The sequence below is a fragment of the Myotis nattereri genome (assembly GCF_964212035.1).
Source record: "Myotis nattereri genome assembly, chromosome: 6".
NCBI lineage: Eukaryota > Metazoa > Chordata > Mammalia > Chiroptera > Vespertilionidae > Myotis > Myotis nattereri.
Window position 1 is genome coordinate 78,858,116 of NC_138081.1, and position 14,839 is coordinate 78,872,954.

Genomic DNA, 14,839 nt, shown 5'->3' on the forward strand with positions numbered 1-14,839 from the left:
AGATAGACATGGCATTTCGATAAGTAAAAAAGGATGGACTTTTCATTAAAGAATACTGACACAATTAGGTATCCAAATGAAAAAAATAGAATTATGTCTTTGTCTTGCACAATATACAGAAAATCAATTCTAGATAGATTAAAAATATTTAAATGTGAAGAGAAAAATTTAAAAACCTTTAGGAGAAAAATATATAAATATATCATTATGACTTGGTGTAGGTAAGAGCTCTGTAACAAAACATAAAAAGCACAAACTATGAATTAAAATATTGATTAATTTGACTACATTAAAGCTTTTGGTTATAAAAATCATGGTTAGGTAGGTGAAAAGAAGTTTTAAACGAAAAAAAAAATTTGCAATACATAGATTAAAACAGCATTACTATCCAGCATTTGAAAGAAATTTCATTAATCTGTAACATAAAACAAATATACAATAGAAAAAGAACAAAAAATAAAAGCCCAAACAGATAATAAACATATGAAAGGATCCTCTATTTCATTTGAAACCAAGGTCATGCAAATGTAAACCAGAATGAGAAATTTTATACTTACCAGTTTGGCAATATTTAAAATTGTAATTCCAATGTACTGAAATTGGACCCCTCATATGCTGATGAATATAAATTTATAAAACCACTTTGGGGGAAAAAATGGCATTCTCTAGTAAAGTTGAAGATTGATATATGCTCTAACTAGTTCCATTCCTATGTGGACTTAACCTTGAGGTTACTTTTGTGGGAAGTGTTCCAGGAGAGGAATATATAAAATATTCATAGTAACATGCAACAACCCAGGAACAAAAACTGGGGAACAGCTTAATTGTTTATCAAAAGGAAAACAAATAAATATATTATAATATGTTCATATAATATATGAATAGTATATAGTTACGAAAATTAATGAACTAAAGCCATTCTGAAGGACATAATGTTGCTTGAAAGGAGCAAATTTGCACCAGACTATCATGTATCTAAAGTTCAAGAACATACAAAAGTAAACATTATATTGTTTGGGATACATACATCAGTGAACTGAATATAAAGTGTGATGAAAGCAATAAAATAATAAACAAAATATCAAGATGATCATCATCTTTGTTTAGTGTGGGGAAGAGGAGAATTGAAGATTAGCATACAAAAGGTATGCCTTGTATATAATTTTGTTTTCATAACATATTTTACTAAATATATAATAAATTATTATTTTAGTGTATATTTTGGTGTTCTGGTTGGATACTCTCCCTTTTCAGGGCCAATACAGCTACACCTCAGCCACTGAAAATATCAGATGATAAGAGCTCACAACTGTATCCCTCATTGGGCCTTGCCCTTGGAGTCAGGGAATGCCTCCCTTAAAGTTACACTCCCTCCAGTGGGGCGGCCAGCAGTGACTGGTTGATGTGAGGTTACAAAGGCCCAGCTTCCTTCCTACAATTTGGTAAAACTCTGAATAGCCCGCTCAGCTCAAGAATAATTTAAATATGCTATTTACTGAGGCATTAGTTGCAGCCTCATTTGTAGAATGGCTTCTCCCTTTACTCAATCCTGCCTTGCTCATCAAGTAAGACATATTTTTGCAATTTGTAAAGTCATTGTATATTAGCCACCACATTAATTTATAAATAGTCACTTAGATTATTTTTCAGCTTTAAGATTTATTACATTTTAACACTGGAAGGAACTGTATGATCTTGGTGGTTTCTGTGCTCTAAGTGTCAATTAGTCGAACATACTTTTCTAAATAAAACATCTCCATTTGCAGGGAGGACTAAGCACCAGGAATGAAATGTGTCTCTCATACCTTCTTTATTACCCAAGAATTAATCTTGCTCGATGTGCAAGTATCCCAGACATTATGGAGCAACTTCAGTTCATTGGTGTTAAGGAGATCTATAGGCCAGTCACGTAAGTAATAAATGAAGCTCATGGTCGGGACAATATAATTCAGAACAGGATGACATTACTTTTATACTGGATCTATCACCATGTTATGGAATTCCTTTACGTGTCGTTCTATTTGAGTATTTTCAACTGGGAAGGCCAGGTGAGCTTCTTGGTTGCTTTGTCCAGGGTCCCCAGGACTACCCCCAGGTTCAGAGATATTTATAGTTGTACTCATGGCTAATATTAATTACAGTGAAATCATATAAAGGAACATTAACAAAAGGAAAAAGGCATATGGGGTAAAGTCAACAGGAAAACAGGTGCAAGTTCCCAAGAAACCCTTTCCGGTGGAGTCACACAGAATGTGCTTAATTCTACCAGCATCAAATTATGGCAACACGGCCCGTGGACTGAAGGGTCCTGGGTTCTATTCTGGTCAAGAGCACGTACCTTGGTTGCAGGTTCCCTGGCCCTGGTCAGGGTACATGCAGGAGGCAAACCTATAGATGTGTCTCTCTCACATCGATGTTTCTCTCCGTCTCTCTCTCTCCCTTCCACTCTCTCTAAAAAATCAATGGAAAAATATCCTCAGGTAAGGATTAACAGAAAAATTATGACAACATGTATGCTCACTAGAGACTGGGCACTCAGAGTTTTTATTGGGGGCTAGTCTCCTTAGCAAATTACCTAAATTCCAGACTCTCGGGAGGAAAACGGTGTTCAATATAAACTACACCATTTGAACAAACAGTCTAGGTCTGTTCAGGTGGCTTATCAACTCCAGAAATTGATTTCTCACAGCCCAGGAGGCTGGAAAGTCCAAGATCAAAGCCGGGGCAGAATCAGTGTCTGGTGAAGCCCCACTTCCTCATGGACAGTCATCCTGTCGCAGTAACCTCATGGGGCAGAAGGAGCAAGAGGGCTTTCTCGGGCTGCTTTTATAGGGGCACTAATCCCATAAATGAGGGCAGAGACTCCAAAGGCCTCATCTCCTAATAACATCACCTTGGGTGTTAGGATTTCAACATAATGGATTTTGGGTGGACACACACATTCAGTCTCTATGGCTGGAAGTGACCTTTGAGCAGAAACCTAAGTGATGAGAAGCCAGCCATGCAAACATATCCAAGTATGCTCTATGCAAAGAGAAGAGTCAGGTAATGACCTTATGGTGGGTGTGAAGCTAGCATGTTCAAAGAGCAGCAAGAAGGTGGGTTTGGCTGGAGCAGATGAAATATGGTAGGGAATGAGTGAGGAGGTCTGACAGCAAGTGGGACAGATCATGTACGACTTTATAGGCAGCATAAGAACTTAGGGTTTTAAGTGCAAAAGGAAGCCATTGCAATGTGTTTTTTAAAAGTCAATTTGGCTACTGTGTTGAGAAAAGATTGGAAAGAATAATACCAATCTGGGGACTATTGTGGTTGCTCAGGTGAGAGGTAAGGGTACCTTGGACCAAGGTGGTGGCAGTAGAGTTAGTGAGACATGGTTACCTTCAGGTTACCTTTTGAAGGTAGCACTCGCTGGAATTGCTTGATTGCATCACAAGGAATTGGTTATAGAAGAAGACGAGTGACGGAAACATGACGATGTGTGAATGGTCTATTGGTATAGGTGTAGGGAAACTTGTTTGAAGAAAAAATCGAAAATTCTGTTTTGGATATATTAAGGTAGATGTAGAAAAAATAATGGAGAAGAATTAGGGTGCCTAGTGGAAATTTTGGAGTGTATATTTTATTTAATATAAGGAAAGATTTTCTAATGCTTAGGACTTTTTAAAAGAGACTGGTATAATTAGGCAAAAGTTATGCATAGATTTTTGAAGGGGTATATTTAAGAAGAGGGTAAAAAAACAATGAAGATGTGGTACAATTCAGATGCTGATGGAGATGACAATTATGGTCTACTTTTTATTTCTAAGTATTATAGGGATTAGAAACTATGAACTAAAAAGACTCTTTTTAAAAAAAATTAAACTTATTATTTGTAGATGTGTTGTACTGAGTTCCTATTTACCTAACCCAGTGACCATCAAAACAGAAATCTGGATCTACTAAAATACAAATAACAAAATGCTTATGTAAATTAGTTTGTAGTTATGAAGTATTTTTAGATGCATGATTTCATGTAAGTTATTTTCATACAATTTCAATAGGTAGAGCAGGACTTGGCAATCCTAGTTTTATAGGGCAGGAAATGGAAACTGAGAGAATTAAGACATTCTGTAGTTCACAATAAACTGTATTGTGGTCTAATATATATATATATATATATATATATATATATATATAGCCTGTTGCATGAAATTCATGCACACGGGGGGTGGCGGGGGAGAGGTCCCTCAGCCCAGCTTGCACCCTCTCACAGTCCGGGAGCCCTTGGGGGATGTCCAACTGCTGGCTTAGGCCCACTCCCCTTCATTCCACCTGTCGTTTTGCCATTTGGTCAATTTGCATATTAGGTTTTTATTTTATAGGATATGCATTTTGTTAAAAAGAAATCTCTCTATATATATAAGCCTAAGCAACTGAACGACCGAGTGACCAAATGACTGGTCAACCGGTTGCTATGATGCACACTGACCACCAGGCGGCAGCCACTCCCTCCCTCAGTAGTCCTGCAAGTCCAATCTTTGGAGAATGGGCCAGGCACTGATGGACCAGCACCACCAGCAGGATCCCGACAGTGCTGCCGGCTTCCTGGAAGTCAGCCTAGGGCACCACGGTCACTTTCCCTCCCTAGATGCTCCGCAAGAAAGAAACAATATAAAAACAGCCGCCAGGTGGCTCCTGTGGGAACGTCAATGGGACGGATCTGGATCCCGGGCTGGCAAGGGTGTCCCACTGCCCGCCTGGAGGGCTGATTGCATCCTGGCCTCCCCCAACCCCAGCCCTTTTGGATGAGTGCCAGACATGAGCCTCTCCTGATCAGGACTGACTGGGTGCAAACCCGCAGCAGGTGCAGTGGGGCTGGAATGAGCGGGTGTGGCAGGCAGGAGTGTCAGGTGGTGTTGGACTGCCAGTTTTGGCCCAATCCCCACAGGCCACACCAAGGGACCCCACCTGTGCAGGAATTCATGCACTGGGCCTCTAGTAAAATAGTAAAAATCAAAACAATACATAAAATGTCATGTTAGAAACACTGGGATATAGTCTTATATTTTCTTTTGCATTTATCTGTGTAAAGCCTCTGAAAATGCCCTGTTTCCATGTCCCAGCAAGCTCGGTCATACCCATGCCTTAGGTTACCCCCAGGAAGTGGAGTTTTTCGTCACTTGGAGAGACAGGGAAATGGCTTCACAGAACAAGGTCACTTTTGAGATGTCATTGCCCACCTAAAACCATTTAACTACAGGTTAAATATTCTTCAAAATTCTGAGTGAAAAAAAGCCTCAGGACTTTAAATCAAACTTTCATATTTTTCATCATCACCGTGACATAAATATTATTGGAGGCCAAACTAACAAGGTACTGGTTAAAAGATCAGAAAGAGAGGAATGGTCTGGGTGATTTTTCTGTTTTACTTAAAAGAAAATTGCTAATTTGGTTTCAGGATACAGTACTAAAAAGGAATATCATATAACATGTAACCTTAAATCTCTTATTTTGTGCTTTTAATATAATAATTTGTTAGGTGCCCTATTTCATTTTAAACATCCCATAGCCATCCTAAGATTAGAGGATGACTTGGTAGGAAAATAGAGACAACTATATCCTGTTACAGGATTTGTCTGTTCTGGAGGATGCAGTTTTTCTTTGCCTCCTACAGATCTGGCAAGGCTTAAAGAAGAGCAAAAAGTTACAAAGATTAGATAACAGAATAGATAATGAGTTTATATGTATTCTCTATTTTCTGCAACACCACACATCCACGCAGTTCCAGGCAGGTTCATATGCTGCAAAGTTCCTGTGTTATTTGTAAAAGAACCGAGAGAGGTGTTTCTCTTTTTCTTTATAGGCAAAATCACTTTATGTTTATAATGTGTGAAAATCACAAATGCTTATTATTAAAGAGTTTAGGTAATGCAGAAAAAGTTTCAAAAAGAAGATAAAAGCCATCACCTCAACTTCTGGTAGAAAAAAATATACTAAATACTAACATTAATTGAAAGTTATTGCAGAATCTTTCTATGTAGGTATTGATATAAAGATGAGTATATTATTATTATAAAGATTATAACTTGTTCAATGTTTTAAACAAAAACATTAACATTTAATTTTGTTTTACTTTATCAGAAGAAAAAGATACTGAACAGTTGTTGAACTTCAAATAAATGTTGCTGTTGTTTTTAACCACAAGGGGCAGTATTTAATAAAGGAGCTCACAAATGTTGAGAAAATAGATTGTAAAAAGCATTACGATGTCACACTCACTTTTTAAAAACTACATGATTGTTTTTTTTTAGCATTTTTTCCCTTATTTTTTAAATTTTGGGTTTTTTGTTGTTGATTATTTTCTTATATTTGTTTTGTTATTATTATCTTTTCTCTTTCTCTCCCCCTCCCCCAAACTACATGTTTTAATTTTAGATCATAAAAGATAAAGAGGGCACTCATACTTTCACATTGTCTCCAACCACCCTTTTCTATAACTCCAAATATTTGTTATAATTTTTGTATTTTCAAGATTTTTAATTTTCACATTTAATTTTAAAAGCCAGTTCTAACAATATTTAAGGTAACTATACTTTTAAAATAGATTCAGTGATAATTCACAACCTTTATATCATTTCTACATTTTTGAGTTCTTTAATTTGATTCATCATATTTTCTTCTCAAGTTGTTTAATCAAGAAGGGGTTCCAGGTGCTTTATGCCCTGAGTTCTTTTACATTTTTTGAATTCCTGCACTTATATTTAGACAGCATTTGGGTGGAGATATTTTGGGTTCACTTCTCCCCCTCTCCCCACCCCTTAGAAGATCTCTTGGGATGAATGGGAGCATTCGTCCTTTACCTGTAGAACACATAAGTTAACTTGAACATATTCCAGTGTTGAGCATCTGAATCAAATTTTCCTGAGACACAAAGTGTTCTTTCAGTACATACATTCACTCCCCCCGCCCCCCCCCCATTTTTTTTTTTTTTTTTGCATTTCAGGGAAGTTTTAATGTAGCTACACATTTTTTTCTAATCTACTTTAGATTTTTTTCAAGAATTTTATAATTTTTCAGAAGCGCTCTTTTGCATCTTGCTTTTTAAAAATGTATTTGCTACTAAAGTTGTTTTGTCCTAAATTTATTTCCTTTGTTCTGCTATCTTCCTGTTCATCTCACTCTGTTGTTTCATCATCTTTTATTTGAGCTCTTGTTTAATCGAATTCATGTTCTTGTTAAATGAGCTAATAACATGAAACACTTGTAGGAATTTTCTCCAGTATAATGGTTTATATTTTCTTCTAGAGTCAGTTTCTTTTTCTGTCTCTTTACATGAAGTGTGAAATTCTTTCCTTTTCTCCCTGTGTTTGCATGGTTATGTCATTTCTTACTTCTGAGGAGTCAGTTTTCCCTAAAACTTATCTTTGACACAATGTAGGTGAATTCTTGACTTCCTTCTAAGAAAATCTGAGAGTAGCTTTCTTTCTTGCCACACCACAGTTAGAGGTTTAGGTGACATATTTTATGTGCCTACTTTTATATATTTTGATGGTAAAGGGCTGTGGGTATAGAGGTGGGGCTATATACTCTATATTACAATGCATGGATTCACCATTCCTCGGATTTTGTTAAAAATCTATTCGAGGAAGTTTTCTAACTGGTAAGGACCACATCCCTCTCCATGGAGGAATGCCCCAGGCCTTCCATCATGCTGCCAAAGCCACTGCAGCCCGCAGCCCTCACTTCTTACTAGGGAGACTGCCTCAAGGTGCACTTCCCAACACCCTTCCCCTAGCAGTGGTGGGCAAACTGCAGCTGGGCAAACTGCAGCTCGTGAGCCACAAGCGGCTCTTTGACCCCTTGAGTGTGGCTCTTCCACAAAATACAGACTTATGTGCATGGGCCACGAAGTTTCAATCGCACTGTACGTGCGCGTCCGCACGTGGTATTTTGTGGAAGAGCCACACTCAAAGGGCCAAAGAGCCGCATGTGGCTTGCGAGCCACAGTTTGCTGACCACTGTTAGGCCCATCTGGAGACAATCCCATGGAACTGTGAATCTGCTTTATGACACTATACTAGCTTGATTTTTTCTAGATTTTATAAAAATGTGATCATATAGTATGTGCTCTTTTATACCTGCTTTTTTGTTTGTTTATTTGTTTGTTGTTGTTGTTTTGACCTAGAGGTTTCTGAGATTCATCTACGCTGGTACATGTATCAGCAGTCCGTTCCTTTCTGTTGCTGAGCAGTATTCGCCTGTGTGGATACACCCAAGTTTGTTTATCAGTTCACCAGTTAAAAGACATTTGTATTGTTTTCTGTTTCTGGCTATTATGAAGAAAGCTGCTGTGAACATTACTGTATTTGACTTTGTATGGACATATGTCTTCAATTTTCTGAGTTAATGCCTAGTGGTGGAACCACTGGATTGTATACAAAGTTTACATTTATTTAATAAGACTTTCATCATTTTCTCCAAAATGGTGGACCTTGTAATGTTCTCACCATTAATATACAAGAACTCCTATGGTTTAACATTCTTTCAATATTTACAATATTTTAAATTTCATCTATTTTAATGTGTATGTCGTATGATATCTTATTTTGGTTTTATTTTCCATTTCCCTTGTGACTAACAATGGTGAGCCTCTTTTCACATGATTATTGGTCTTTTATATATGATCTTCTTTAATTTTTCAAATTTTTGTCTATTGTTTAGTTGGGCTATTTATTTTACTATTGACGTATCAGACTTTTTTAGATTTTTAAAGAGTTCTTTATACTTTGGATATAAGTCCTTTGTCATGTATATTTTTGCAAATAATATCCTCCATTTTGTGTTTTGATTTTCTTTTTTTAGCTCTATTTTTGTAGTCAATTTAATCATTTATGGTTTGTTTTGTGCTTTTGGTATCCTGTGTAAGAAATCTGTGCCTACCCACGGTCATGAAGATTTTCTCCTGTGTTTTATTTTCCTAAGAAGTTTATAGTTTTAGGTTTTACATTTTGGTTGATGATATATTTTAAATAAATATCTGTGTGTGGTATGAACTAAATACTAAGGTTCATTGTTTTTCCTATGGATATCAAGTTGTTTAAGAACCATTTGATGAAAAAACCCACCCGTTTCCCATTGAATTATACTGGAATGTTTGTTTAAAATCATTTGACCATGAACTATTTCTGGACTCTGAATTCTGTATCATGGTTATACATGTTTAGCCTTAATATAATACCACATTCAATTATTATAGTTTTATCATAGTATATCTTTAAATAAGAGGGTGTAAATCCCTAAACATTGTCATTTTTTTCTTCCTCCAAATTGTTATGGATAGTCTGAGTTTATTTCTTTTTTGTATAAATTTTTAATCAACTTATCAATTAGATTAAACTTACAAAGAAAAATTACTCATTATTAAACAATATAATATAATTTATTTTTATCAACTACAGTAATATATAAATAATACCCTTTTACAAATTTTTATCTGGGTAGACATTTACAGTATGCCTAGATGTGTAGAAATTTAATTGTTTTAATTTCTAGAACATTCCTAGTCTTCCTAACTAATTCCCAGTCCCAGTGATAGCAGAAGAACTTGCTATTTCAAGGTCAACTATTTCTGGTTTAGTCTTATAAGGAAAAGTACTCAGGATAAATGTTCACTTTTTCAGGATTTCTCCTCTTTCTGTTTTGTCCTCTTTTCTCCAGAGGTAACCTGAACGTGTGGTGTAGGATAGGCTGAAAGTGATGGTGTGATGTTGTCATAGAGTAGGGGCCTGCACAAAGTCAGTAGGAATGGAAAGGAGGCAGTAAACGTGAGCCAGGGATGCCATCTCAGAGAGGTTGGTGACTCCATCCCCAGGTTACTCAGTCGTGCTATGCTGTTTGTTTCCCACATATGAACCACTGGGCTTCTCCTTTAAAATCCTTTCCATTTATTAAAAGTAAGTTAACAAATGTGTTTATACCTCATGTCAAGAAATACTAGTTTTCTGATATATCCTAGCAGCAGAGCTTTTTAAGATCTTATCAAAGAACAATAATACAGTATTCATTCTCATCAGCAAGTCTGCTGAAAGCTCAGAGGGGTTAGGCCACCTCAGATCCTTAGCAGAGATTCCAGTGCCACCTTGTGGTGTGTTATGACCACCCCTCCCGCCTCCCGCCCCGTATTCCCCTAGCTATGAAGTTGATTTTCTTTTTTTCCAGCTAGACACCTTACCTTTTTGAAAAGTAAATTTAGTTTTCAGTATTTGATTTTAAAATTATTATATATTTAATAAAACCTATATGTAGCTTCTATTGTATTTAAAATGACATTGTACATAAACATAATAGGCACTTTTCAAGTCAAGTTTTTACTTTATACTGATTCTGAATTGCATCCCTACAAATCTTCACAGCATGTTTAAATATTAAAATGAGATGGATTCTAGGTCATCGATAGATATGCTTAATGTAGAGTGATGCTGACTGCTCTTCCGTTATAGCATTTAACCTTAGAGTCTCTGTACAAAATAGTGCATTTAAAACTCAACAAAGATATATAGACTTTAATTAAAGTTAAAAAGGAAGTTAGGACTGAAGAATAGAAACATCATCATTTGGTATGCATTGTTTTTTATTGTATTACTTACCAGAGTATAGAGGAAACAATTTTAATTTAGACATTAAGAATTTATCTTTATAAATCTAAAAAATTAATAAAGGATGTTTAATTTCCTTAATAAAATAATACTCAATGTACCTGAATAGTTTATGTGTTTAAAAGAAGGAATTGTGAAGATAAAATATGAAAATATAGATTTCTCAGTTGGAGGTTAATTATTTGGTAATTATTGGAACATCTTGGTGTGTCATGGGAGCCAGATACCTGATGGTTACCATAATAATCTACTGGAAGGCCCATGGATTCATTTATGTAAATTTTTTTTATATATCAGCACTTACACTTTTCCTTCTTTCAGGAATCAATAATATAAATATATTTAACGAAGAGTAACTTTTCAAGCAGGTCTTGTCATTCTTCTGTGATTTGTTCTTTCTTTCTTGGACATTTAACAGGTTTGTTTTATTAGAGCAGCAGGTAGAAGCAAAGCTCATTGCTGAAGAATATTTCTTTTCTCAGTAAAATTGTAAAAACATTGTTTCAATTTCAAATCTTTTGAATTTATCTCCAGGTCAGCAAGCCAGAATAGGGTGGCCACTAGGGGGCAGGCTTCTCAACTGTGTGGAACTGAAATGTTCATCTCAGTGACAGCACTTTTTAAGATGCTACACATTTCTTTTTTTTAAACATATCTTTGTTGATTTCAGAGAGGAAGGGAGAGGGAGAGAGAGATAGAAACATCAATGATGAGAGAGAATCATTGATTGGCTGCCTCCTGCACGACCCCCACTGGGGATGAAGCCCGCAACTCCGGCCTGAACCCTGATGGGGAATCGAACAGTGACCTCCCGGTTCATAGGTCAACATTCAATCACTGAGCCATGCCAGCCGGGACCAACACATTTCTTTATTTCACTACTAGCATTTTAATATTTAGAACTGTTTGTTAGCAGTTATATTGTTAACTAGAGCCAAAACACATAAGCGAGGAATTGTGAGACTCTGGGGAAGCTTTCAGAGCTAAAATTGTCTAAAAGTAATACCCATCTGCCAATAAAACAGGGACTTTCATTTTTTTTACATGTCATCCTCCTTATTTGGCATGTATTTCCTCTAGTAACTGCTGATGAGTTCATCAGTGTGTTGCATTAGATCATCTTTGTTTGTAAAAATGAACAAGCATGATATCTAGTGAAAAGTAATGGAAATATGTAATGCTTTTATTCTGAATATTACTAATTGTGGGTGTTTTTTTTTTTAATTTTAAATTCAGGACCTGGCCTTTCATTATCAAAAGCCCCAAGCAATATAAAAACCTTTCCTTCATGGATGCGATGAATAAGTTTAAGTGGACTAAAAAGGAAGGTCTGTCCTTCAACAAGCTTGTCCTGAGCCTGCCGGTGAACGTGAGATGCTCCAAGACCGACAATGCAGAGTGGTCGGTAAGCCCTGCTTGTTTTCATCTTCGGGGGAAACCAGATGTCACATTTTACCTGAATCCACAACAGGTGAAATCTAGGGAACAGATGAATACCCATAAATCCAACGATCCATCCGATAATTTGTTTAATGATTATCTGGGGTTGACCAAAAACTCCTGATTTCTTTCCTTTTAAAGAGAAAATTTATTCTAAAACTAAACTTGTAGGATGAGATGAGAATTACAAAAAGCGATGGAGCCTGTTTTGTATCCCCCCTGTCCCAGAGGCCTGCCTGGCCCTCTTCCCCACTTCCCCCTCGGAATCCTTAAGGTTGTGACTGTCCTCGTGTTTGACAACCTCAGCAGCCCTCTGTGCCCCGCCCCCCGCCCCTTTGATTCCTGCAGAAGTGCAAGGACTGGGCACGTGTGGCCACAGTCCTGCTCTTGGATCACACACTCATTGGCGTTGTCTGCTCTTTCCCTCTCAGATCCAAGGGATGACGGCCTTGCCTCCAGATATAGAAAGACCTTCTAAAACAGAGCCCTTGGTGTGCACCTCTCCTTCCTCATCTCTGCACAGAAGCCTCTCTCTTCAGCTGCTGGTGTGCCTCACAGTCCTGGGCAGCATGCTGAGCAGCCTACACTCCTGGTCCTAGTTCTGTGGTCCTTGGTGACGATGTTTTCTGTGATTGGAAACTCGTTTAATGTGCGGGTTAAAGACACTTGGGGCATGAGGAGTGTGGAGACTTCCCTTTCATCTACTCCCTCCCTCCCCACTCTCCCAGTCTCCCTGAGAGATGTCATGGGTTCTCTCCTTTTCCTCAGACATGGCTGATAAAATGTATCCATTACCAATAAAGCAAAACTGGCCTGATCAAAATGTGGACCAAGTCAAGCGGAAGTAGAATTCTTTATTTCCTTCTGCATTACATTTATGCAAACATGTGTAATTGCTATTTTAATTTTTAAATGTTGGCTTGGCTTCTATATTCCTTTAAAAAACTGCCAAAGGAAGTGCTCTCCACTCCAGTTTTCTTCCTCTTTATTGCTCTTTGGGTGGGACTTCCGGAGCATAAACAACGGTCCCCTGCCTTTCAGTGTTACCCAGTCCTGTCCTTTTCTGTGAATTCCCCAAGGGCCCCATACCTCGGTGCTTTTTGATGAGGCCCATTTTCATCTCTTCATTTATCTGAGTCTGTTGGTACAACCCCTAACCCATCTCAGAGTGCTGCATCCTGCTCAGCGCTGGCCAGGTGAGTGTTTTCTTGAGCTCTGGCACAAAAAAGGAAGAAAGGAAAGAGGCTGTGGGAAACAGAGAACTGGTACCTAACTGATTGTAGGCTGAGGAAAAAATGTAGTTGGCTGCAACCCTGTGCTGTCAGGGGTCCTTTTGGGGGTCCAGATTAAAGGCCAGACAGTGTGAGCCAGCCGAGGAGGGTGTGAGGTCCACGTAGCACCTCACTGACTGCGGTCGGGGTCACACGTGTTGCCTACTGGCTCAATCCGAGTCACACTTGCTATTGTAGATTTATTTTTATATTAAGTAACAGACTAACTTTCCATAATGCAGTTGCTACCAACTGACAATCTTGTGAGTTTTTGGGTTCTCTCTGTAGAATTCAGCTAAATCTTGTTAAGTGTTCTTTCCTCATTTCTTAAGTTGGGATCATATGAATAAACCAAATGAAAGTAACTTTTTGTGTGGCATCTTGTACACTCCTAGAGAGAAGTGATTTTGTACGGATGTTTTCAGTCACATCAATTAAGCACTTTGCATTTTCTATCCTGTGTTTAAGGCCTTTCTCCCCAGCAAACAATGTCTTCAATACCAACTATATTGTCCTTTAAATAAATGTTATGTTTTGGTGTGTTTCCTTCCTAATTCTAAGAATTTTGTCCACATAATGAAATGTATGTGATATTTATGAGGCATATATTATAGTTAGCTTTTCTTCTTTTTATTTTATAACTGCTATATTAGACTTTATTATTTTTCCATCCAAATATTTATATAAGAAATATGATAATCCCAGACATTCCCCATCTGAAATTTTATGTTTGTTTTTCCTTCAGGACGTCTGAATCTAAGATGTCAAAGTAGAATGATTTCCTTTGGAAATTATGTAATATTATCTGCTTTCATTGTTCTTGGTAAGGAAGGTAAACATACTGGCTAGAAAAGGATTCATAGCTTTTGGAAGCTTGCATTTTTTGGAGAAATGGGAATCTATTTTTTCAGTTGATGTTGCTAAGAATAAAGCTGTCATTGTTCTGCTACAAATTCTTATGAATATATAGAATTTTGAGAAATTGACTCTATTTGAAATTGGAATAGGTTATCTATTGAAGACTTGGTAAGATTCTGATTATATTCTGAGTTTGCTCTTAACATTGGAAGACCTTCCTGAACGGCCCAGGCTTGTCATTGCTGTGCTGGATCCAGTCACATTATCTGTCCTGGGCTGGGACTGCCTGGGTCCTGAGGGGAAACGGAGCCTCCACGTACAATGGTCCGCAGTTTGATTGTTAAAGCAGGTAGGGTGGGGAGAGGAGAGACCTACATATGATGAAACCAATATTCATCAAGGCCCTGTGAGGTTGGGGGTGTCTTGAGTGATCAGTTTCTCTGAAGGGTATCAAACAGGATCAAAGGAGTCCTGGGAGTGAGAAGAGTGGTACAGTCAGCAGCGGCAGACATATTCGGGGTTTTGAACTTTCCCCTAATGGCTGCAGAGGCCAGTGAGGAGTGGCAGACAGGAGGATGTTTACAAGTAGTATCTACTTGCCTGATACAATTTGCTCAACCAAATGCTTATTGT

The 14,839-nt window shown here is 37.5% G+C and overlaps 1 protein-coding gene across 1 annotated transcript in view; it reads left to right on the forward strand.

The window, feature by feature from the left end:
- MOXD1 (monooxygenase DBH like 1) overlaps positions 1–13,890 on the forward strand; it is a 78,738-nt gene extending 64,848 nt beyond the window's left edge. The window contains exons 10-12 of the mRNA XM_081094450.1: positions 1,767–1,909; positions 11,874–12,042; positions 12,509–13,890. Of these exons, the coding sequence (XP_080950576.1) occupies positions 1,767–1,909; positions 11,874–12,042; positions 12,509–12,676 (480 nt within the window). The 3' untranslated portion in view covers positions 12,677–13,890. The remainder of the gene's footprint in view (positions 1–1,766; positions 1,910–11,873; positions 12,043–12,508) is intronic.
- The last annotated feature ends 949 nt before the right edge of the window (positions 13,891–14,839 follow it).